Source organism: Zosterops lateralis (genome assembly GCF_965231275.1).
Source record: "Zosterops lateralis genome assembly, chromosome: 17".
Classification (NCBI taxonomy): Eukaryota; Metazoa; Chordata; class Aves; order Passeriformes; family Zosteropidae; genus Zosterops; species Zosterops lateralis.
The window spans coordinates 2,437,332-2,459,806 of NC_139777.1; the positions used below are offsets into that span (position 1 = coordinate 2,437,332).

Consider the following 22,475-nt stretch of genomic DNA (forward strand, 5'->3'; position numbering starts at 1 on the left):
GCCTGGCGAAGCAAAGCCCCGCGGAGCAGCGACTCCCGGCGGGGACGGCCCCGAGCACCGGGGGGCTGCGGGAGCCGAGGACATGCGCGGGGCCGCCCCCGGCCCGCCCTGAGCCGGGCATTGGCCGCGCCCGCCTCCCGCCGCCGCCGCTCCCCCAGCGCCGCCCGGCCAAGTTTAAACACCCCCGGCCGAGCCGCCCGGAGTTCGCGGGAGTTGCCGGGGGCCGCGGGCCGGGCGCGGGGGGGAAGCGGCTGCCGGGGGAGCGCCCCGCCCGCCCGGAGATCGCCCCGCCGCCGCCTATGCGGGCGCCGCGGGGCCGGGCGAGCCATGGACGGCGGCGGGGTGCCGCCCGCCCTGGAGAAGAACGCGGCGGAGCTGACGGTCATGGACGTGTACGACATCGCCTCGGCCGTGGGGCAGGAGTTTGAGCGGGTGATCGATCAGCACGGCTGCGAGGCCATCGCCCGCCTCATGCCCAAGGTGGTGCGGGTGCTGGAGATCCTGGAGGTGCTGGTGAGCCGCAACCACATCAACCCCGAGATGGAGGAGCTGCGCCTGGAGCTCGACCGCCTGCGCCTGGAGAGGATGGACCGCATCGAGAAGGAGAGGAAGCACCAGAAGGTGCGGGCGGGGAGCGGGGGGGACGCGGCGGGGCAGGGCTGTCCCCGCCTGCCGCAGCCGCTCGGGGGGAATCCGGGCTCCGGTTCCCCCCCTGCCGCCGCCGGGAAAACAAAGAGCGGCGCCGGGATCGGCGGGGCCGGGATCCGGGGCCGGGGGAGCGGGCGGGGCACCCCTGCGGTACCGCCCGGGCGGGCTCAGGGGCTGGGATGCTGCCTTAGCATCGCCCAGCCTTTGGGCGTGTTGTTGTTTTTTTTTGTTTGTTTCCTTCCCTCCTGGAAGTTTCCTCCCTCCTTTCCTTTTCTCCACCCCTTCCCCAGTCGCTGCATTTCCTTTCCCCCGTGTCTCCCCGAGCAGGGCTCCTGCTCCATCCCGTCTCCCGACGGGAGGATAGTGCTGCTTCCTGCTAGGCCAGGAAAGGTCACTGACGAGAATACACTTTCCTCTCCGGAGCTGGGAGTGATGTAGCAGTCTAGTTTTCCTGGCACAGACTTGGGGCTAGGCAAGTCATAGGAGAGAGATGGAGAACCGAGTGATTTCAGAGCAGAGTTAGAGCTGAGAGTGGGGAAGAGCACTCTGCCGGATCACTGCTCCATCCTCTGATGGCAAAGTGTCCCTTGGCTTGTTCTGGGGTGATCACAGCATTTCCTGAGCCCACTCCCACTAAAGCAGAGAGCATTGCCCCTGTCAGCCTCTTCTGGCAGGACAGCACGCTCCAGTTACTGCAGTAAAAGTGGCAGCTCCCCTCTTTAAACCATGCAGATAACTGAGACAAGAAATGGCTCTTCTGGTAAATGACTGTGCTAAATCATCACTGCTGCCTCGTGCCAGTCCTGAGTCCATACACAGAATCAGGATAAAACAGGACACAGGGGATTCCTGGAAGAGAGACCCCGAACTTCCAGATTTGTCTTAACTGGATAAATCCCAGTTTTATATTTTAAGAAGAGTCAGCTAAAGGACTTTCACCCAGCATATGGAAAATCCAGGATAAACCCTGCAGCATTTTGCAGAGGAAATCTCAGGGCAATGTCTTTGAAAAGGAAGGTAAAAGACCTTTAATGTACAAAGCCTTGATAAATCTCAAGAGTATGAAAAAAGAAGGTCTAGAGAATAGATACAAATATATTGGATATTTACCAAAAGCTGCCGGTGAAGTGGATAACTGACCCAGTGTCATTGGACAAGCTGTTCTGTGTCGATGTTTCTGAAGTTCTTCTAAGTGTTAAAAAGTTTCCTAAAGGTGTCAGCTGATCCCCCTGCCAGTCACCCACCTCTGCTCTGCCCTGTCAGCTCCTCTGAGGGACATGAAGTGGCTCAGGGAGTGTTTAAACAATTTACTTCAGACTAAAGAGGTTTTAACAGGAAAATAAACTGCATAATACATACCTTTTATTATTTTTTTTAATCAAGCTGGTTCCCAGTGCACAAGGTCCCTATGGAACTGTGGTCTCACATCTTCTCTGTTCCAGTGTGAGGGTTTGAAGACTCTTTCACAGGACAGGTGCTGATAAGCAGAAAAAAATCAGATACTGTGAAATAGTTTTTGACCTCAAAGCCTCAAAAAAAAAAAAAAAAAAAAAAAAAAAAAAAAAAAATAGAAAAGTTTTTAGTGGTCCTTGCAAGCATCAGTTTATGATATTACAGCTCTTAAACTTGATGTGTGAATCTGTTTTTCATGTAAACCTGGCTCAGCACCCACTGCCTGGGGCTCCCTGAGCTGCCTGGCCCTGGATGTGCCTCCCCTGTCTGGTACTTCCATTAATGAGGATTCAGAAGTTAATTTCTGCTCCAATTCATTGGGCTCTTCAATAGCAATAAATGACCAAGTTTGCCCAGGCAAACCTCAGGATAGTGTGTGTTTACAGTGCAGCCATATATAACTTTAGATTGGGGGTTTGTGTACATTCTATTTTGGTTTTATCAATATGCTTGTAAGTGATGAATGTGCTGGTTTATTGCTAAAATAGGTCACTGCATTATTTTAGCTACGGAGTTGTAACAGGCAGCATCACTGTAAATAGTCCAGGTTTTTGGAAATAGCAATTTCATTACAGATTTACTTTTCTCTCAAGATAAAGAGTTTCAAGTAAAATAGATGATTAATGGCATTTTCTTTCCTTTTTAATAGTTAGGTCTGCATAGCTTACCACACCTTTGCTATTTATTATTCTTTGCCACATGATGTTTTCTGCAGCACTTTTAGCAGCAATACAGCAATAAATGCTGGGATAAAATGGCATTTTGACCCCAAAGTCACCAGGAACATGACTTCCCATTATCAGAGCACGCATTCAAAGCAGAGAGCTATCCTTTAATCTCTCAGCAGAGCTTATTTTAGCCTCGAGCTGTGCTTGGCTGCGTTGTTTTCTGAATGTGTTTTGTTGTTAGGTAGGAAAGGAGCATGTGGATGGATGTGAAAGTCAGCAGTGACTCAGCCTGGCTCCAGGGATTTGCATGCAGCTTTTGGTTTGAAGAACATAAGTGAAAATGGAGCAGGGAATGCCCCCCACTGCAGAAGTGAGATATGCTGAGGAGCTTTTGGAACAAGCAGAGCTCTAAATACAACTGTTTTCCTTAAGGACTTTTTACTTTTTGTCCCGATTTGACCTTCATGAGGATCGGTGACAGCTGCTCTTGACACGGAGTGTCCCGACAAATGGGAGCTGTTTTGACTGGCCTGGCTGCTGCTACCACAGTCAGGACATTCCAAGAGAACAATTTACATAGGAAGCAGCACAGTTTGGGCTTGTGTTCACCAGGAGCTCTGGCTTTGCTGCACTGGGTCACACACTCATCAATTCACAGGAATTTAGACCAAGCTTTCCTATCAGAATGAGCATATCCACCCCTGAGGATGGTTTGGGGGCTTTCTGACAACTTTGCAGCTGCTTCCTGGGCTGCAGGAGGGGAATGTTTGGTTATTTGTCTAACACAGAACCTCCTTAACCTGGTGCTCCCATCAAAGCAAGGCATAAGGAGCCATCCTTTGGGTAATGTGTCAAAAATGTTTGTATCAGGAATGATTCCCTCAGGGATTTACATTCAGCATTTGGCAAAGGGGACTGTGGTGGCTGATTTCCTGGTGGTGGCATTAGAAAATGAAGATGTCTTCTAAGAAACTCAAAGTACTCTCATTTAATTGTTTTCTGTAAGAATTAGCAGCATCATTACTAGTTTGATCTGTAAATTGTCCAGTCAAGGACCCTTAACATGTTTTAAAATATAAATGTGTTGTCCTGATCTACCCTATAGGAATTAGAACTGGTGGAGGATGTCTGGAGAGGGGAAGCACAGGATCTTCTTACCCAAATTGCACAGCTGCAGGAGGAGAATAAACAACTGATGACAAACTTGTCTCACAAAGACATTAATTTCACAGAAGAGGAATTTCAGAAGCACGAAGGCAAGTTTGCTACTTCAAATTGAGTCCTTGCTTTGTTACAAAAAAGCAATATTTTATCAAAATACTTTGACTGGATATTCTGCTGTGGTTTTTCTCTGTAGATTAATTCAGATCTGGGTTTTGAAGGCTTGTTTGTTTTTGTTTTTTTTTTAACCTAAATAGAAAATCTCTGAATACATGATGACATTGAAAACATGATAAAAGGTGGAGGGACAAGGGAAAGAAAACTAACATTTTGTTTGGCTGAGAAGCATCTCTGGAAGTAAAGTCTAGATTTCATCTTTTGGTCTATCACTTGTTTGGGTTCTCGTCTTGCAAAAAATATTCTTAAGCCCTCCTTATGTTCTTTAATACAAATAGAATAATCTGTTCAAGTGTTTATTTCACACATAATGCACAAAACCAAAGGCAGCTGTTGGTCTGGTCAGGATAACTGTTTGTAAAGCAGCACATCAAGATTCTTTGTCAAAATAGCATCAGTCCCACATCTAGAGATATTCCAGGAAAATATCATGATATTCTCCTAGAAGAGGAGATACTTTACTTGTTTTACCTGTCTTTTTTCTGAGCCTTATAGCCAATTTAGAATAAGCCAGGAGATTTATAATCCAGGGAGAGGGTGAATCCTAAATAGTTGGAACACCCCATTTGTGGGCATTCTTTAGGCAGAATGAAGTTCAAGACGTACCTGCAAGCACAGATAAACCTCACTGCAGCAACTGAAACGATTGCCAGCCTCAGCTCTGAGCCACAGCTCAGCCAACAGCTCTTTCCCAGGAGCAGAGGAGCAGATGCCCCTTTGCTCCACCATTCCCAGCACAGGATTTGGGGTTGTGAGATCCCAAGTCCATTTCCCCACGTCCTGAGTGGAGCGTGCAGGGTGACTGAGCAGTGTGAAATCAGAGCACACAGCTGAGCCATCACAGCTCTCCACTGAGCATTAGGAATGAAGGGATATCCTTTCCCAGCCTCCAGAGGATGGGATTAAATGGAGGCTTTGCTGGAGGTGGATGAAACTCTGTCCAACACTGTGGAAGTTGCACTTGTTCTCTCCCTGAGGCTCAGTGCTGCTCACTTGCACTGGGGAAGAGTATAATGAAACCTTCAAAAAGTAAAAAGTGTTAAACCTCTCAAGATACTTTTTAAAACAAATGCAATGCTTTCAATTTAGTAGTCAATTAGGGGAAAAGAAGTAGCTCAACATCAGGCTGGCAAACTTCATGCAAAATTCAGAATGGCAGGAATGAGTCATGGGCCATGAAGACTGATACTGTGTTACAAAGAACCAGCTTCCCCTTTATTTTCTTTTTTTTTTTTTTCTTTCCTTTTTTTTTCCCTTCCAGTGGCTATCTAGCTCACTGCAGCTCATGTGGTTGTATTTAAATATAGCCATACTCTTCACATCCAGCCAGCCAAGCAAATGCCAGACGTGCTTTTCTTGTTATTTTTACTGTGTCTACCCATGTATGACAACACAAACAAAACCCATAAGCCCATTCCAGAGCTTAGATTCTGAGATCACTGATATTCTTTGGCCAAAATATTCAGTTTAAGTGAAATCTTTAATTTAGATCAACCCAATTTAATTATTGTGATCTATTATATCAAACCTATTTTTCTTTTAGGACATGTTGTTATTAATGAGCAGGGATAGATTTCTCTCAAATGACTTGTTTGGGTAGTGTCAAAAAGCAGTTCTGCTGCTCTTTTTCAGTCTTTGTCCTTTGGTCTGATGCAGAGTCCATAGAGGCAGGATTTCAAGCTCAATACTCTGTTAGCTGGAGTAGTTTTGAGCAGGCTCCAGTGCTCCTATCTGAGCGTGGTTTAGCACTGTGATCACGTCTCCCCTCAGTGCTGGCCCCAGGGATTTGCTTACTCACCAGGCAGTGAGGGATTCTTTCACACAGGCAGCAGAGGCCACTGATTTGGGTGTGCAAGGCCTTGAGAGTCAACCCTGCCAATTAATTCTCAGAGCCTCACTTGAGCTCGATGAAGTGTTGGTGGGAGAGGCAGAGGCAGCCCTGTGCAAACAGGGTGATCTGAGCAGTGTGAGCAGAGCAGGGCTGTGTGAAAGGACCTGTGGCAGAGCACAAAACACAAGGGAGGGGTTGAAGATGAGTCTGTAACACCCATTAAAGCCACTCCTCCCCAGCCCAAACAGAGCACTGCCTGACAGTGCTGACTGATTGGAATATCCCAGGAAAATGCCACATGCAAACCTGGCCCGAGTGCGTCAAACAGGACGAGCAGGCTGCTGTGCCACTGCTGGGGAGCTGCTGGCTCAGCCTGCCTGTGCTCAGGGACAAGGCAGCAGGATGGCAGCACTTGTGTGACCCTCCTGTGCTGCAGGACCTGCAGTTCCCTTCAAAAGGGGTGTTGAACTTGTCCTGAGTATTTAGGTAATGGTGCAGTGCCACAGGTTCTGCCTGGCCTGTAGTGATAGATGTTGTATGGACACAGCACTGAACAGATCACTAAACATAAAGAATGTTGGTTTTTTTTTTGTTTTTTTTTTTTTTTTTTTTTTTTTCCAGTTTCTTTTCTTTCTTTTATTTTGGTGTCCTCCCCTCCAGCTGCTTTCCTTTCTCTTGCTGGAACAAGGCCAGGATCACAGCAACCCACAGGAAGCTGCTCATAGGATGTGCCTGGGGAAGCTGGCTGGGTGTGCCATTTAAAATCTTGTAGTTATTAGAGTTTGAACCATTTAGAGATAATTATTTTACATTTAGGGCACTTAGTGATTTCCCTCTTCTCTTTCCCGGTGCCTGAGGAAATGGAAGGAGATGAGAATGTTTCACAAAACTCCCCACCTTTCCTTCCCCCCACCTTTCCTTCCCCTCACCTTCCCAAAATAAAAACTGTAGTGATCTGTGCACACAATTGAAGTCTTTTAAGTTCACCAAATGTTAGCAAGAAAAATGAGTGCGGTGGGAGGGAAAGTAGTCAGCACTGAATGGTATTTTTTTCTTTAAATAGCACCTGCTATCTAGAGATCTCAAAGCACCTCACAAGTACTAATGGATACAGCTGCATTCACTAGTGCTACCTCCTTCTGGGTGAAACCACCAGTCTAAAGTTTCACTGCAGTCCCTCTGCTTTAAGTTTTGGATTCTTTTTGGTTTTAAATACAGCTGATGTGTCAGGCCCCAGCCCTGGGGGCTGCACTGAGTGGATCCAGTGAGGTTTGTGGGTGCAGAGAAGTCCCAGACCTGTGTTGTGATAGAGGAATGTGGATCTTTCAGAATAGTTAAGCAGCACTTTGTGTTTGTGACAGTTGTTCTCCCTGGTGGGTATGAGCTGGTACCACAGCAAAGGATTAAAAATTATCCTGTGAAGAACTAGAACCCAGAGCAGCACAGAGCTGATAAAAACCAGGGTCCAGAAATAGAGCAGGCAAATGTACCACAGAATTAAAGGGGATGAGAACGTAACACTAGAATGTGAACACCATGTCACTGACAGTTCTTTTCTGGGGCTTGACAGGAACACATCCTGTGAACCACGTTCCTGCCCAGCCATGACCACCAGTCCCTTTCCCAGCAGAGCAGTTCCCTGCTCTCTGCAGTGCCACAGCTCTGATCCTTTAGCACTGAGGATTGGAGCTGCTGTTCCCCTGTTTGCTCTGCTCCACTCCCTGCATGAGAGTCCACAGGAGTGCACATCCACCAGTCACTCCCTTCCCTTCTCTGAGGTCTGTCCTGCTCTGCTCTATTATCCATCAGCTCATTCTGTAGCTGACCTGGGAGCTGGAGTTCCTAAAGACAGGCAGCTAAATTCTGTTGTGGGAACAACTCTGGCTTTCTCTGATGAGGGAAGAACAAGACCAGCAAGTCTGAGCTGATGTTAGAAAGCTGAGCCTTTCTGGCTGGATACACACAGAGCATATTTCTGATGTGGCAGCTGCTTTAATATATTAAAAAGGAAGCAGCTTTCCAGCCAGCCCAAAGTGGGGAGTGAATTAGCACCACTTGCAGTTCATAAATGGAAGAAGCTGAAGACCCACATTACAAAGTACTTTGCCAAAATTAATAGAGTTAACAGCAGACCCTGGATTTGAGCTCCTGCTTGGCCAGAGGAGCCACACACTGCCCTGGTTGCAGAGTTTTCATCTTCAAGGATGTTGTGCGATGTGATTTCGTGTGACAGTCCAGGACCATCAAACTGCACATCTCTGTGCCATTCTCAGGGAAAGTCAGGGCAGGGAGTTCATCATCTCACCAAGTTAAAGCCTCTGCTCTGTGTCTGCTCTCAAGAGCATCACTGCAGTGCCAGAGCCAAGTGATCTCTGTAATGGCAAATAGAAGAATGCTTCCTGTTTTGTGGTTTATGACATTTCCTAATGATTCATTGGTCAGATTTAAGGTTAATCTAACCCTTTATTTCTTTTCAGACAGGATCAGTGTTGGATTCTTGTTCCAAACTCCTTTCATCAGGGAAATGCTATGAAGTATTTTCCTTTCAAGAACAGTTACTCTAAATAGGAATTACCACACAATAGGATGGGAAAAGGGTGGGAAAACATGAGGGAAAAATATGTGACCATAATTCAGACTAAATGTTGGTTCTGCATTCAGAGTGGGGGTAGCCTCTGAAGGTCCTTTATCGTCTTCTTTTCACCAAACACAAAACTGGATTTCAATTAAAAATTAATCTAGTTCAGTGCTCCTCAGCTGGTTTGATCCAGATGCAATCCACAACAGTGATATGTTGTTTACATCTTACTGAAAATGCAGACCATCTTTTTTACAATTTTCCCAAGGCCTTGGCCAGCTGATTGCAGAGATAATCACACAGATAAGCAAGCTCCCTGGGGCACGGTGTGAACATTGATGCAAAACCACTCAGGCAGCAAGATGCAGCACTGTCACTCACTGTTATAAATGTTTCTGAGGACTGTCAGTTCCTTTTTTAAGGAGTGTCTGTGCAGTGGATTTATAGAGTGGATTCTGTCATCTGTGTTCTCTGTTACCCTTGAAGCAACCTCTAAAGCATCTCTGTAATTCTACCAGCAGGCAACTTCCAGAGTCTGCTTAAATATTCCTCATTGTTATTGTTCTCAGCCTCAGCAGCTCCTGGCTGTCCTTAGTTTGTGTTCTGTGTTCTTTTTTTAACCAGGGATGTCAGAGAGAGAGCGGCAAGTCATGAAGAAGCTGAAGGAAGTGGTGGATAAACAGAGGGATGAAATCAGGGCGAAGGACCGGGAGCTTGGACTTAAAAATGAGGATGTGGAGGCTGTGAGTGGCTCTTGGTCTTCCTATTTCTCTTCTTTCTCACCCACACTTCCACAGCCTGGTTCTGAGTTTGAAGTTAATATAGAAAGTGTAAAGAGTGCTGGATTAATAGTCCTGCCAATGAAGTGTCCAGCAGAGCTGTGCAGTGTCCAGAATGGTCAGTGCAGCCCCACACCAGGGATGCAGTGTGGTCACCTCAGCCCAGGCCAGCCCTGCCAGCTGTGACCTGTTCAGGGCTTACCCTCAGATGAGTCACTGACTCCACTGTGATTCCAGGCGTGACATGAGATTTGGCACATTCTCTGGAATGACCTCCTTACCCATATTTTGCTTCCCATTCCTCACACTGCCTCATGTCCTCAGGCCATGGGACTTTCCTGGTGCTAGTGAGGCCAGGCCTGGGTGATCCCTGCTCTGCCCAAGTGCCTCTGGCAGCTGCTGCAGCCTTTTGAGTTGGGGCTGTCCACACACACCCTGCAGGTCACCTCCTGCCTTAGGAGAGAGCCTTGGAGCTCAAAGCACTTATGAACTGAACACTAAGGATTCCTCTGTCTTGTCTTTCTTCTCCCCTGGGTTAGGATTTGATTCAGAATCCCATAAGCCACCCTATCCTCGAGCTAATATCAGAAATGATGGATTTGCTTTTATCTGAAAAACTCCCCGTGCTAGGGGAATTTACCCTAGAAATCAATTAAATTTGGGTGACTGAAATTGGAGTAGATAATTAGATATTAGAAAAAACTAATCTGGGGGTGAGGAGAGAGCGGGGGAGGAATTTTTCAGATTAAATACAACAGGAACCCACTACTTTAAGATGATGTTTGTGACTGGGCCATGGTGGCTCGTGGCTGGGTGGACACTGAGCCCTTTCATCGACGTTTTGCAGCTTCAGCAGCAGCAGAACAGGTTAATGAAAATCAACCACGACCTGCGGCACCGGATCACGGTGGTGGAGGCGCAGGGGAAGGCGCTGATCGAGCAGAAGGTGGAGCTGGAGGCGTACCTGCAGACCAAGGAGCAGGAGATGGGCAGCCTCAGAGCAGAGCTGGGCAAGCTCAGAGAGAAGCTGCAGGGTGAGGACAAGCAGGCCAGCCAAAATGGGGAGGAAGTAAAGGTAAGAGGCACTTCTAATCACTTTTTAAACAGCTTTTTTTTAAAGCTTTGAATTTCATGCCAAATACCTTTTTGCCTTTTGGCAGGGCTGTGGTAGAGTGTTTGCTTCATTTTCTTTGGACACACCTACACTCCCCCCAAAGGAAAACAAACCAATTCCTTGGAGAGTCTGGGTTTTCCAAAGACAAAACAGTAACTTCAGCTTTGCCAGATCTGCAAATATTCAAGGCCAGATGGGTCACAGGGGTACACGGGGGTGATGGTGGCAGATAAACCACAGTGGAACAAAAACTGTGCCAGAAGCAGGCCCAGAGTCAGGGCAGAGCTCTGCTCCCTGCAGTGCTTATGGCACTTTGGATCAGTCAGGACTGAGCTGGTTAAGTGGTGCCAAATCAACATATAAATATTTCAAGGGACTTTTTAGAGGAACCAACTTTGGCCTTATTTCTGTTTTTGCTTCCTATTAGAATTAGTGCAGTGAAGTGTTGTGAGCACAGATGTTTATGAAAGGCAAACACTCCTGCTGGCAGAGCCAGATTCTTGCAGAACAGGCAAAGTGACAGTCTGCAAATGGAGCTGGGCTGAGATCAGAGCAGCAGGAATGCAAACTGGAGGGGAGCTTCCTGAGAAAAAGATGCACTGATGATCTGCTGATCCCTTAGTCCTCTTTATGGTTCCTACTATTTTCCTTTGTGCCCATGACATTACTTTTTTATTCCTGAAGCAAATGGACTGCATTTCCCTTTCCTAATGATGAGAGTAGGAAATGCAATAAGGGATGTCATGATATTTAAGAACTTAGAGGAGCTCTATCACACAGAGCATTGGTAAGAGCTCCATGGTGTAAATGCCTGGCAGACTGCAGCAGAGAGTGAAACACCCAGTGAAACATCACTGGCAACAGGCAGAAATACACATCAAAAAGCAGAGACAAGTGCTGATGGGGTACCTTGATCCCCTGGGAATGTGACAAGCCAGTGTTGTGTTAACATGTCACTGCTGAGCTGGGGGAAGCACTGCATTAATAATGAAAAGGATTATTTCATTGCTGTTAATTCAGCCAGGGCACCCAGCTCTGTAAATGGGGCTGGGGAGCCCAGGCGTGGAGCCAGCAGGAGTGAAAGTGTCCTCAGTGTGTGCAGAGAAAGGATGCATTCTTCACCTCCCTCCAACTCATCAGTTCCATGGCAATGGCTCCTCTCCTAATTGGAGCTGTCCCTGCTCCCTCTGCCAGGACTCTGCTGACACAGGAATTGCAGTGGCAAGCAGAAAGCTGGAATAGCTGCCTGCTCCAGGATGGACATTGCTTGTTGGCCTCAGTCAAGGACATTTGCATTGGGCACAGGCTGCTCAGTCTTTGCTGGCTGGAGCCAAATCTATCTGAAATAGCTTCTCTGGGCAGAAATATACAACCAAAAGAAGAGACACCAGCTCAGACCCATATCTAGGGGGTAAAGAGGGAGGAAAAGTGTTTGGGTACATTCCTTTGAACTTTTTCTTAGGTTGCATCAGTCTGTATTCCAAAGGGATGTGTTTGGATGAAAAGGGTGATCAAACAGTGCCCAAGTGAGCATCTCTCTGCTGCCTCATCCCTGCAGGACAGGCACTGGAATTCACCTGAAATTCACCTTGCACCAGCCTTAGCCAAGTTCAGCCTCAAACCATGGATCCCAAAACCATTTCACAGACACTGGAGCTTAGAAGAGGGTAGGGTCAGGATTACAAAAAATGGACTGTGTAGGAATTTCACTACTCAACTCCTCACATTTCCAGTTTGTATCCCAGCCAGTTGTCACTGCCACACAGGAGCTCTGAGACTCTGATCTCTGCATCCTCCCAGGAGGTAATCCTCCAGCTGACCTGGCTGCTCACAGCTCTGATTTCATGTGCTGGCCTCTATCAGTCTTTGCAAAAAAAGCATCACATTTCAAATGGACTTTGCTGCATTTCAAATGTATTTTCCTGGAACAGAGTGTCCTGTGTTTATTTATATTGTTATAATCCCTGCAGACCTCTTAAGGCTTGGAGCTGCTTTTCAGACTCTCCAAGTACCCTTCCCAGAACCTTGTGATTTTTCATCATTTCTGCACAGCCACTGAGTGGAACAACAGCACAGGACCTGAGCAATGGTCTCCTGTGTGCTGACCTTACACAGACCATGTTTTCACAAACAGATTGTGTCACAGAGTTCTGAGCAAGTGCTGGAGGTGATAGGAAGCAGCCCCACAGGCCTGGGAATCAAGAATTGTACCTAGAGAGCAAATTCTGGCTTGTTGGGAGCCACAAAAAATGGGTGGTGGGAGATAAAATTCCACCAAGCTTCCAGTGAACTCTTAGGGGAAAAGAAGAGGCAAGTATACACATGTATAAACACCTCATCTGCAGACTTCTGCCACTTTGTAGTCAGATCTGGTGCTAACACCTCTCCTGGGTTTTAATGAAAACATAAGAGAGGATAGTAACTTAAATCTCCACTTTGGAGACATCTCTTTGTGGGAGGAGCTGGAAGGAACTGCACGACCTTTCCAGTGTTTATATAAAAAAACCCTGATGTTTGATTTACTCCATTTGTTAAAAGTATAAATTCCTAAAACTGAATTATCAAAAATTGGACATTTGACATCGGACAATGAATTTAAAGCCCACATTTCACTCCCTAGGCAGAACCAAACAATGATGATTGTCTCTCTGAGGCAGAAAAGATGGCAATGGACTTAAAGGATCCCAACCGCCCGAGATTCACCCTGCAGGAGCTCCGGGATGTCCTTCACGAGAGGAATGAACTGAAATCCAGAGTGTTTTTGCTTCAAGAGGAGCTTTTATATTACAAAAGGTGGGTTACATCTCCTCTCCTGTTGGATGATATTCTCAGGGGAGCCACAGGGCAGATGTAGAAACAATAAATGTGCTCTAAAATTCTGTCCATGTTTCTGCAAAGGCTTGTGCAGAGATTGCAAAAATACAGCCTCAAGTTTGAACCTTGTCCTGCCCTAACTCCCAGGTCTGCCCTGAATCCTACAAAGATTGCAAACATTTAATACATTTGAACTTCAAAAATGAGAATAGGAGTGGGTCTAAAAGGAAATTTCTAGACCTTTTATTCAATCAGCTCCTCTTCTCCCTCTCCTTGTCACAATGGGAAGGAAATATTGAACAGAGACCCAGTTCTAGGTGCTGATCCTTGGTTGATAAAAAACTTCAATTGATTTTAATGGGTTTTGAGCAGGTCTTTTTGCATTCCTCCATTAATAGTGCTACCTCAGACTGAATTGTAGATCTCAAAGTGCTTCTGTGGCTTGGGAGGAAAACATTAATTATCTTTTCTTTCTTTCAAGTGAGGAAATGGAAGAAGAAACTAGATCCCCACAGCCTACACCCATAATTCAGCCAAAACCCTCAACTCAGCCTGAATCTGGAATCAAACGACTGTAAGTAGCAGATTTACTGAGCATACTGGATATAGTCTGTAAATACCAAATGTTTCTTATGCATAGGACAATTTTAAAGACTTCAAAAACTCAGATAACCACATTCCTACTGCATATGAGAGAGATACTGAATTGAGCACTTGGCAGATGTGAAACAACAGTTGGTTTTGGCCAAAACTTTTGCCTTGATCTGGGACGACTTTCAGTCTTGGATTATCATTTTCCCATGACCTCACTGTGCCCATTTCCCTGTTGACTGAAGCCTTTAGACCCTGACTTGAACCATGTGGGCAGCACAAAACCTTCTGTTTGCTGAGCAGATTTGCTGCTGAGAGTTTGGGCACTTGGCTAAAAGAGCCCCACCTTTTCCTGAAATATGAATGCTGCTGTAGGAACCAAAGCTTACTGCCAGAGATGTTACTAGAATATCACTGAATTATAAAATCACTGTGTTGGCCAGTCCTTTTCTCTGCTGAAACTCCCTCCTGTACATTTATTTAGTCCAAATCAAGTCTTCCAATCTCATAGGAACTCTTTGGATTTTTGTGATAGCGGAAGCTTAACTTTTTTAACTGCAAAAGTGATTTTGGAACAGTTGTTTCCATATAAAGAACTCTTCCATCCTGTCCTCATGTCCACAACCCTCAGTCCTTGTTTAATAACAGCAGCAGCCCTGTGAGAGTAAATTCCATAGGAAGATCTGGACTGACCCAAAACACCACAAAGTCAGGAGGGCACTGTTGGTTATTTGCAGTAGACTGCAGCTTTTTCTGCCTGTGCTGAGAGAAACCTTCCTCTCACATGAGCAAAAAATACACTTTGAGTTTGGATTTCAGCTTTTATTCTTCAGCTGTGATGGTGATGATGATAATACTGTATCACACAAGATCTTCAGTGTGTAGTTTCTCTTTTCTTTTACATTTCTTTTAGAGCTTTTGAAAGCTGATTCTGTTGTAGGGAATGGCTGGTTTCAGCTCACACAGTTTGTGTTCTGCAGCTTCTATATTTGATTTGAAATGCTGCCTTTGATGAAGCAAAGGCAGCATAAAAATGTAAATAGAGGTTGTGAGGCAGAGCACATGTTGGTGAGGTATTTGTTTTTACTCTGCCTAAGCTGAAATTACTTCTTTCAGATGTCATGTTCTGTCCCCAGGTTTCACTCTGCTCTCTCTCCATTTAGCTCTCATATTAAATAAGGGAATATAAATCTCTCTACCTGAATAATCTGAAGGATGGTAACAGTTTTCAGGTTTGTCTCATTCTCCCAGCCTGTCTGGATAGGATTTCTCTGGTGGGGTTTTATTTTCCTTCCCTCCTCCCTTCTCTGTGTGTTGTCAACACTGTATTTGCAGCTGGGCTTTAAAAAGTCAGGAAATGTCACTGCTGGGCAAACCAAAAAAGCCAAGTGCAGCTCCTGTCCTGTCCCAACACCTCCTGCCCCAGCTGCTGTCCCTGCAAAGTGTCCCCAGAGCTCCCCTCTCCCTCTCCAGGGTCCCTCTGGCTGCCTGGGGAACACTCTGGCACATAAACTCTCTGTACCCAGTGAGGTGATGGAAACTTGCAGTGCTGCTCTCTGCATGCAGAGTGCCTTTACAGGGGAAAGTGGGGTGGCTTTTCCTTCTCTTTCAGAGTTTTCCTCCTGATTAAACAAAGAGCTGAAGTACAAAAATAGGAGCCCTCTCAAGGGAAGTTTTGTGCCTGCCTGTGCAATGTGCCCTTTTTCCCTTCACCAGGCAGAGTCTGAGGGAAGGAGCCATGGGGATGTGTAGCCTGTGCCATCCAAGATGTGCTCAGGTGATTCAGTGCTGCAAGTCCATAAAGAAAGGAAAACAGAAACTACAGAAATCAGCATTTTTCCTGGGTTGGCACATTTGGGGCAAAACTCTGAGTTCTGATCTCAGACTGGCTGACTCGTACATTTATCTCTCCCACATCACATGGCAGAGTTTTAATGAAATAATGTAACCAGGAGGCTTTACTGAGGAGGAAAAGTCCAAGGATTAAAAATGCTCCCTCTGTTTGGAGCAGAAAACACCCTTTTGTTTTCTCCTTAAGACTACGTGCTTGTTTGCCAGTGATGTCATGCCTCAAACAGCCAGGAGTTTTTCTTCCTATTCTTGCAGTCTACAAAAGCTGGTGTGTCTGTCAGCTCTGCAGCTCAGGATGTGCCACGTTGCATAAAAATAGAAATCCTGGCTGCTGCTAATGATCCAACAGCGTTTGCCCATTTGTTTTTAATTTTAATCTCAGAACAGCAGTTAGTGAGTTGGGGAGAGCTGCATTTGGTCACAAGTGAAATGATTTCAACTTCATCTTTAATTGACATTAGTCCACAGTTCAAAAAAATATTTGGCACAAGGGACAACCTGTGAGGAGAACCCTTAGACAAACAGAGGGTGTTCCAGGTATGGCTGGAGGTGTGTGTGGGGCTGGCTGGGCACAGAGCACTCGGCTCTCTCAGCCCCTTGTGCTGCATGAATTGTCTAATGCTCAGTGGAAGTGCTGAACCCTCACAAAGAACCCGTCTTGCTGTGAGCCAGCTCCAAAGTGCTCCTGCCAGAGCAGCTGCAAGGTTTCCCAAAAGCATTCAGCTGCCTGCAGTTGGCATCTTTCTGCATGAGAAGTAACACAGATTCTTTTGGAACAGACACACAGGCCCTTTAACCACAGAGTGTCTTGGGAGGTTATTTTAAGAGTTCAGCCTGCAATACTGGTTTTTAACTTGAAAATATCAACTTGTAACCCTTGTGAAATCTTTAACTGTAATGCTGGTCCTCTCTAACCCTGTGCCAATATCCAGTAGTCACAGCAGAGTCCTGTTTTGTAGTTCTTAACATACACCTTCATCCTTCATTTCATTGTGTCTGTGCCTGTTTGTCTCTTGGAACAAGAACGTGCACTCTGCTCTGCATTGCTAGAGGTGGTCATACCTTGATGAAATCCAACCCAGGTTGCAGGCTGCCTCACAACAGGAAAGTGGTATCTTTTAGAAATCCAAAAGCAATTGAAACTGCTACAATAACTGTTTTTTTTCTAAACAAGATGTTTTTCACTGAGGAGAGCTGTCTTGGGTGATGCAGATCCCCCTCTCCCTGTAACGTGTCCCGTGTTGTAATTCCAAGTAACCCCTGTGTATCATGTTTGCCTCTTTTCTTTTTAATGGAATGCTTTTTCTTTCCCTTGCTCCAGTCTTATCTCTTCTGTATCTGTACTTTCCTGACCAGGATCTTTACAGCCATAATGCCCATGGTAGCAGCTGGATTGATTCCAGACGATCCCACATTGCAGCCAATAAGAAGACTTGTGTCCCTTGTAGGAATTTTTTTTAAAATGTTTGGTACTGTGGTTTCCTCTTGCATGACCCCGTGTTAACAAGCACTGCTGGTTGCATTCTCCTGGCTGCCAGTGGGATCCCAGAGGATCAAAGTGCCAATCAGAATGACCAGTCAGTGTCAGTACTCATCCCAGTTCTCCATGCTCATCCTCAAACTGACATTTTATCACCTTTTGCCTTAATGTTATCATGCTGAACCGGTCATTATTCCTTGGAAAATCGGTGCAATATGCAGTTCTAACCAGCATCTGTTAATTCTGCTTCCTAAGCAAGGCTATTCACAGTCCTCACCAGTGCTTTTTGAGAAACTCATTTCTAACAATTTGTTACGATCATTAGTTAGAGTTACAGAATGGAGTGGCTGATTTCCACATTAATTTCCACTGTTAATTACAGGCTGTTGCTTTCATGTCTTTCTATCTATGCCCTGTATATTTTGTCTCTAATTACGTATTTTGGAATAGAGTGTAAACTCTTCATAATCAATTCTGTCATCCAATTCTTGGCTCTGCCTGGTAGACATACTGATAATTCTTAATGCAAAGTCTCTTTGCATTAGAACTGCTGCTTTAGTGATCTTTATATTTACAGCAACGACACAGTTTCCTCTCCACGCAGACAGGCTTTTTCCAAACATCCTCCATGAGACTTTTCTAGCCATAATAACAACTCTCATTGTTTCAGAAGGAATTTTAAAAGCTGAACCCTTTAGAGATTTACAAACTTATTTTTCTCCTGCCTAATTTCCCGATAAAGTGAAAAATTACTGAGTTTTGACATTTGAAACTGACTGTGTAAACACTTCCAGACAGTAACCCTGAGCAGGCAGGACCAAATGTGCTCTGTAGAAAGTCACTAAACACTCCTTTTATCAGCTGGAGTTGTCTCTGGCCCTGTAAATACACAGTTTATGTGTGTGAACTCATGAGCTCCTGTGATGGAAGTAGTAGAAAAGTACGAGGCTAATTAAGTGCAAAAGACTTATTTCACTATTAAGGCTGCACATTTGAAGCTAGGAAATGCAAAAGTTCAGGTCCTGCTGGCACTGTTATTTATGTGCATTTAACCTGTGTAATGGTTTATTTCCCTTTCTAATCGACAAGTAATTATCCTTAATATTCTCAGTGATTATCATCCAGCCTCTTGTGTATCAGCGACATGGAAGGTTGAACTCCCTGGTCTGCACAAGGCAGCTGGGAGGGTTGGGATTGTGGTGCTGGGGGGGATGAAGGGAGAGTGGGAGGAGGGAGAATGCTGAGGATGCAGGGTCAGGATTATGTCCTGACCAATATCCCACCACTCAACAAAGCTGAGGTTATGTCGGCACAGTCCCTTACTGTGGAAGCATTTAGCAGTTCCTGTTCTGGATCACAGCTGTGTGTGACACTTGGTACAGTGCAGGCAAAACAATCTTCACCTCCTGAACCCCACCCAGCACTGAGACCAAAGGGATCCACAGCCAGCTCAGTCCTTTGGTAGCTGGAACCACAACTTTTGCATTTCTCAGCCAGCCTAAACACTGCACTAACACCTCCTGTACTGAACCCACAACAAACCTTGAATTTGCCTAATCCAGTAACTTCATCTCATACAAATAAAACAATACTAAGGATTTTCCCAGCTGTGTTTTTTAGCTGTATTAAATGGCTGTTGGTTCATGTACGTCATTATCTTAGAGCACCCAAGCTGTGTGACAGGAAATGACGTGCACACTCGTGTGCATTTGTTTAGAGCCTTCATCCTGCAAATTCTTGTGAACAGAGGTGTTTTTATTCATTCATATTTGCAGGAATCAAGTCTATGTATCAAAACCTCTACACTGGGGAAAAAATGTGGAGACTTATTTTCTTATTTTGTGAACTTCCCTGTTGACAACTTTAAAAAAAAAACTATTTCTGGTTTGCGGTAAAATATACAGATTTAATGCCAAAGATACCACTTTACTTATGCCAAGAAACTAACCTGGATCGTGTGGCTTCGTTACCTGAGGGCTGGGGAAGGGGGAACCTACATCTAAATGATACCTGCACCTTGTAGAGTCAACAGCATTTAGAGCTTATCTGAAGCTTCTGTAGCCAAACCGCTTGAGACTGCAATGATTCCATCCCTAACAACGTTCTGACATGCACTCCCATCAGGCTGCTCTGCCTTGATTTCCTGCAGATGCAAACAGAGATTTTTTGCTGGGTGTTTTGTTGTGCTGTGTATTGGGGTGGGTGTTTGAAGTGCTTTCAGGATGGTAAACACTCTTCTTTCTTCTCCCTCCCTCCCTCACTGCTCCCTGCCCGGAAGGTTTAGTTTCTTCTCCCGTGATAAGAAACGAATGCAGGCGTCACAGAAAAATGTCCAGTTCCAGGAAACTTTTGGAGAATGGTCACATTCAAACAGAGACGACTCCTACATGGAACAAGGACAGGAAGCCCTGCAACACCTGTGACTCGAGCCCTGAGGTGTTTGGTTTGCTGCAGTAGATCTCGACAGTCTCATAACAAGAAGCTTCTGTAAAGCATCGCGGCAGCTCGTCACTTTTACTTGCCTTGCACACCTCAGGGGTCATTTCAGACTCTCCAAAAGGGATCCCTCACTGTTCACTTGGTGACTGTTTGCTGCAAACAGGAACCCAAGCTTTGTAGTAACAGTTGCTGACACCCTGGGACATGGAAGCTTCTAGATGACTTGTTTTGTGCAGAATAACAAGTCAACGATCTTGTTCGTGCATTAACTACAGTAACACAAGCTTCTTTAAACCAAAAAAAAGGACCTGTGCCATTATTAGAAGTTTGTTTGCAGTGTATATCTAGTTCAGGGCAAAGACTCTTTTACCCTGTTTGTTAACACTATTGGTTGTTTGCTTTTTATTTCTGTAAGAGTTTTTTCAAGAGGGATACAACAGCTGGACGCCCTTGGTGGCAGCCCACGGCTCTGCTGTGTCCTGTCAGTGCCGCTGGCATCGGCATCTCGCAGAGCCACCCCTTGGAAATCCACTATAATCCACAGTGATAACTGGAGTAGCCTTGAGAGGGACACTGGCTGTACATTTCCCTTGTGTTTATAGTGCCTAAAGCATGAAGAGCCGATGGATGAGGTGAGCGTGCCTTGTGTTCTGCAGTATTAATGGAAAACAAATTGATTACAGGGAGGAATCTTAATTCCTCGATTTTTTTTTCCCTTCTTACCAGGGACTTCCTCGCATTGTAGCAGGCAGCTGCTGTAAAGGGATTAGATCTTTCCCACAGACAGGTTTTTAATTAAGTCACACTTCAGTTTCCTGTCTAGGTAAGACTGCCCAACTTCAGAGGGAAACACATCCTCAGCTGGCTGACGTGAACTATTTCACTGACCTAGACATGACCCCGACCTCTTCTCTTAACTAAACACTACGTGGGCAGAGCAGATGAATTCTGTGTGTGAGGCTGCTCCTCTGGCAGTGGCAGATATCTGGGTAGCCCCTGTTACAGGGCTGAACTCACCACAAACAGCCCAGCAACCAAACCCCAGGGGCTGGATCTGCTTTGCAGCTGAGCTGGTGAGACCCCAGACCTGGCCAAGGTTGTCCTTTTAACACTAAAACCCCACAGTGTCAGCGTTGTGGACACCCTGAGCCAGCGCTCTCCCCATCTCTGCTCCACACACTCCACAAGGAACCTGACCAGGTGGGAGAGGGTGTCTATGGCTTTGTGTGAGGACAGGGCTGAGGTGTCTCTGTGGCCTTGGGAAGGTCCATGCTGGAATCTTGTGCCAGCAGGGCCATGGGCAGCTCTGCATGTGCAGCTCAGTGCCAGGGGCTGGGAGCTGCTCCTGGCACCACACCCTGCCCTGTAGAGCCTCTTCTCAGGAGTGGCACCAAGGACAGGAAATATAGCTCAGGCTGGAGCAAAGCTCCAACTACTCCAGGTACTGAGTGTAGGAGGAACTCTCAAAGGATTCCAGAGGGCATAGTGCAGGCCAGTTGTTTTTATTACAGGGTGAGCCAAGAGGGGATTTTTAATGTGAGTAGCAAATGGTTCTTAGCCCATCTGTAGTAAAACCTCTCCTTGCAGTGGTGGGCTGTGTGCTCCCTGCTCCTGTGGCTGTAATTGCTTCATTCCAACATGGACCTTCTGTTCTAGGCAGGGAAGTGTTTACTGTGCCCTGGTGCCACTGCAGCTCGGGGCAGAGGGGACATAAAAGGCCTTATATGAGACACTGTGACCAGAGTCCACAGTGGGTATTGGGTAGATGTGTTTTTACCTGGTTATGTTTTGGTAACATCCTTAAAACAGCAGCACTTCCCCCCTCCTGTGAAAAGCAACTCTTAAATGGGGAGAGTGTCTTAATTTAATGATACTTCAATTGTCAAGATGTGGCTTTGCTTCCATATGAGAAAACAAAAAGTGCAGTAGAGTCACATCAGGCAGTTAAATTGTGTCTGACCCCACTGAGCACAGCTCAGTCGTGTGGCTCATTCAGAAGGGATGCAGTGAGCAGAAACAAAGCCAGAACGTGGGCCTGAGTAAGCAGATCCCTTTGGAAATCAGCTGAGAGCAATGAGCTGGGATAATGGAACTGCACAGACCCGAGCTAAGCTGGTGCAACACAAAGGAAACCTCCAGGCCTGGTGCACGTACAGCAGAGCAGCCAACACCAAACCCCTGCACGAGGCAGGACAGCCTTCCCCACGTCTCTGCAGCCCTTTACCTCAACTCCTGTGCAGCTCCTGCCCTGCTGGATTAACCACTCCTCACATTTGCCATGCTGCATTCACACACCCCAGAAGCGCTGTTGGGCGCGGAGGGAAGTTTGTAAAGATCTGAGGATCTGTTGTGTGTTGTTTGTCAATATTCAAGGAAAATCTGCTTTTAGAAAAGGGGCCAGGATGCTGGCAGGTAAGGGGTGTAACAATCCTGCCTGCCAAGTGCAGGATCACTGACATTTTTTGGGTTGGTTTATTTTTATTTTTTTTTTCGGTTGGGCAGTAAATCATTTTAACAGTTTAATAAATATTTCTGAAGAACACGTATTTCCTTTTTCTTTGTGGAAAGTAATATCATCCATTCTTGGGGATGCAGCCTATGGATCTGTCTATGTACAACTCTTCATGGAACTACAGCCTCAAACCAGACAAGGTTTAGGACAGAGCCATTCCAAGACTGACAAAATACAATTTAAAACACATGATATATTTAGGAATGGCTTATGATGACAAAGAACATGACAGAGCCTTTTCTAGAAAGCGCTGTAAGCTTAATGGAAGAGATGTGTCTGTATTTACACACCCTAGCCCTGAAAAAGATGCTTTGCCTCTGTTTTCCCAATTCAGCTACAACCAGCAGCAAATCCAGTTTCCAGAATGGATTTAAACTCTG

The 22,475-nt window shown here is 45.8% G+C and overlaps 1 protein-coding gene across 3 annotated transcripts; it reads left to right on the top strand.

Annotated features, from left to right (window-relative positions):
• Nucleotides 1-327: 327 nt before the first annotated feature.
• Nucleotides 328-20,854, top strand: RILPL1 (Rab interacting lysosomal protein like 1; the record flags this gene model as incomplete). Of its 3 annotated transcripts, none has more annotated exons than XM_083874202.1 (8): nt 349-621; nt 3,874-4,024; nt 9,140-9,258; nt 10,142-10,369; nt 13,029-13,201; nt 13,704-13,796; nt 17,021-17,108; nt 19,423-19,538. In XM_083874202.1, 8 exons carry the CDS (start codon nt 385-387, stop codon nt 19,426-19,428), a joined length of 1,095 nt encoding a protein of 364 aa, XP_083730328.1. In that variant the 3' UTR covers nt 19,429-19,538. The 3 variants fall into 3 exon arrangements, with proteins under 3 accessions (XP_083730327.1, XP_083730328.1, XP_083730329.1); XM_083874203.1 differs by lacking the exon at nt 17,021-17,108 and adding an exon at nt 16,126-16,201 and having other exon boundaries at nt 19,423-19,530; XM_083874201.1 differs by lacking the exon at nt 17,021-17,108 and having other exon boundaries at nt 328-621; nt 19,423-20,854.
• Nucleotides 20,855-22,475: the final 1,621 nt, after the last annotated feature.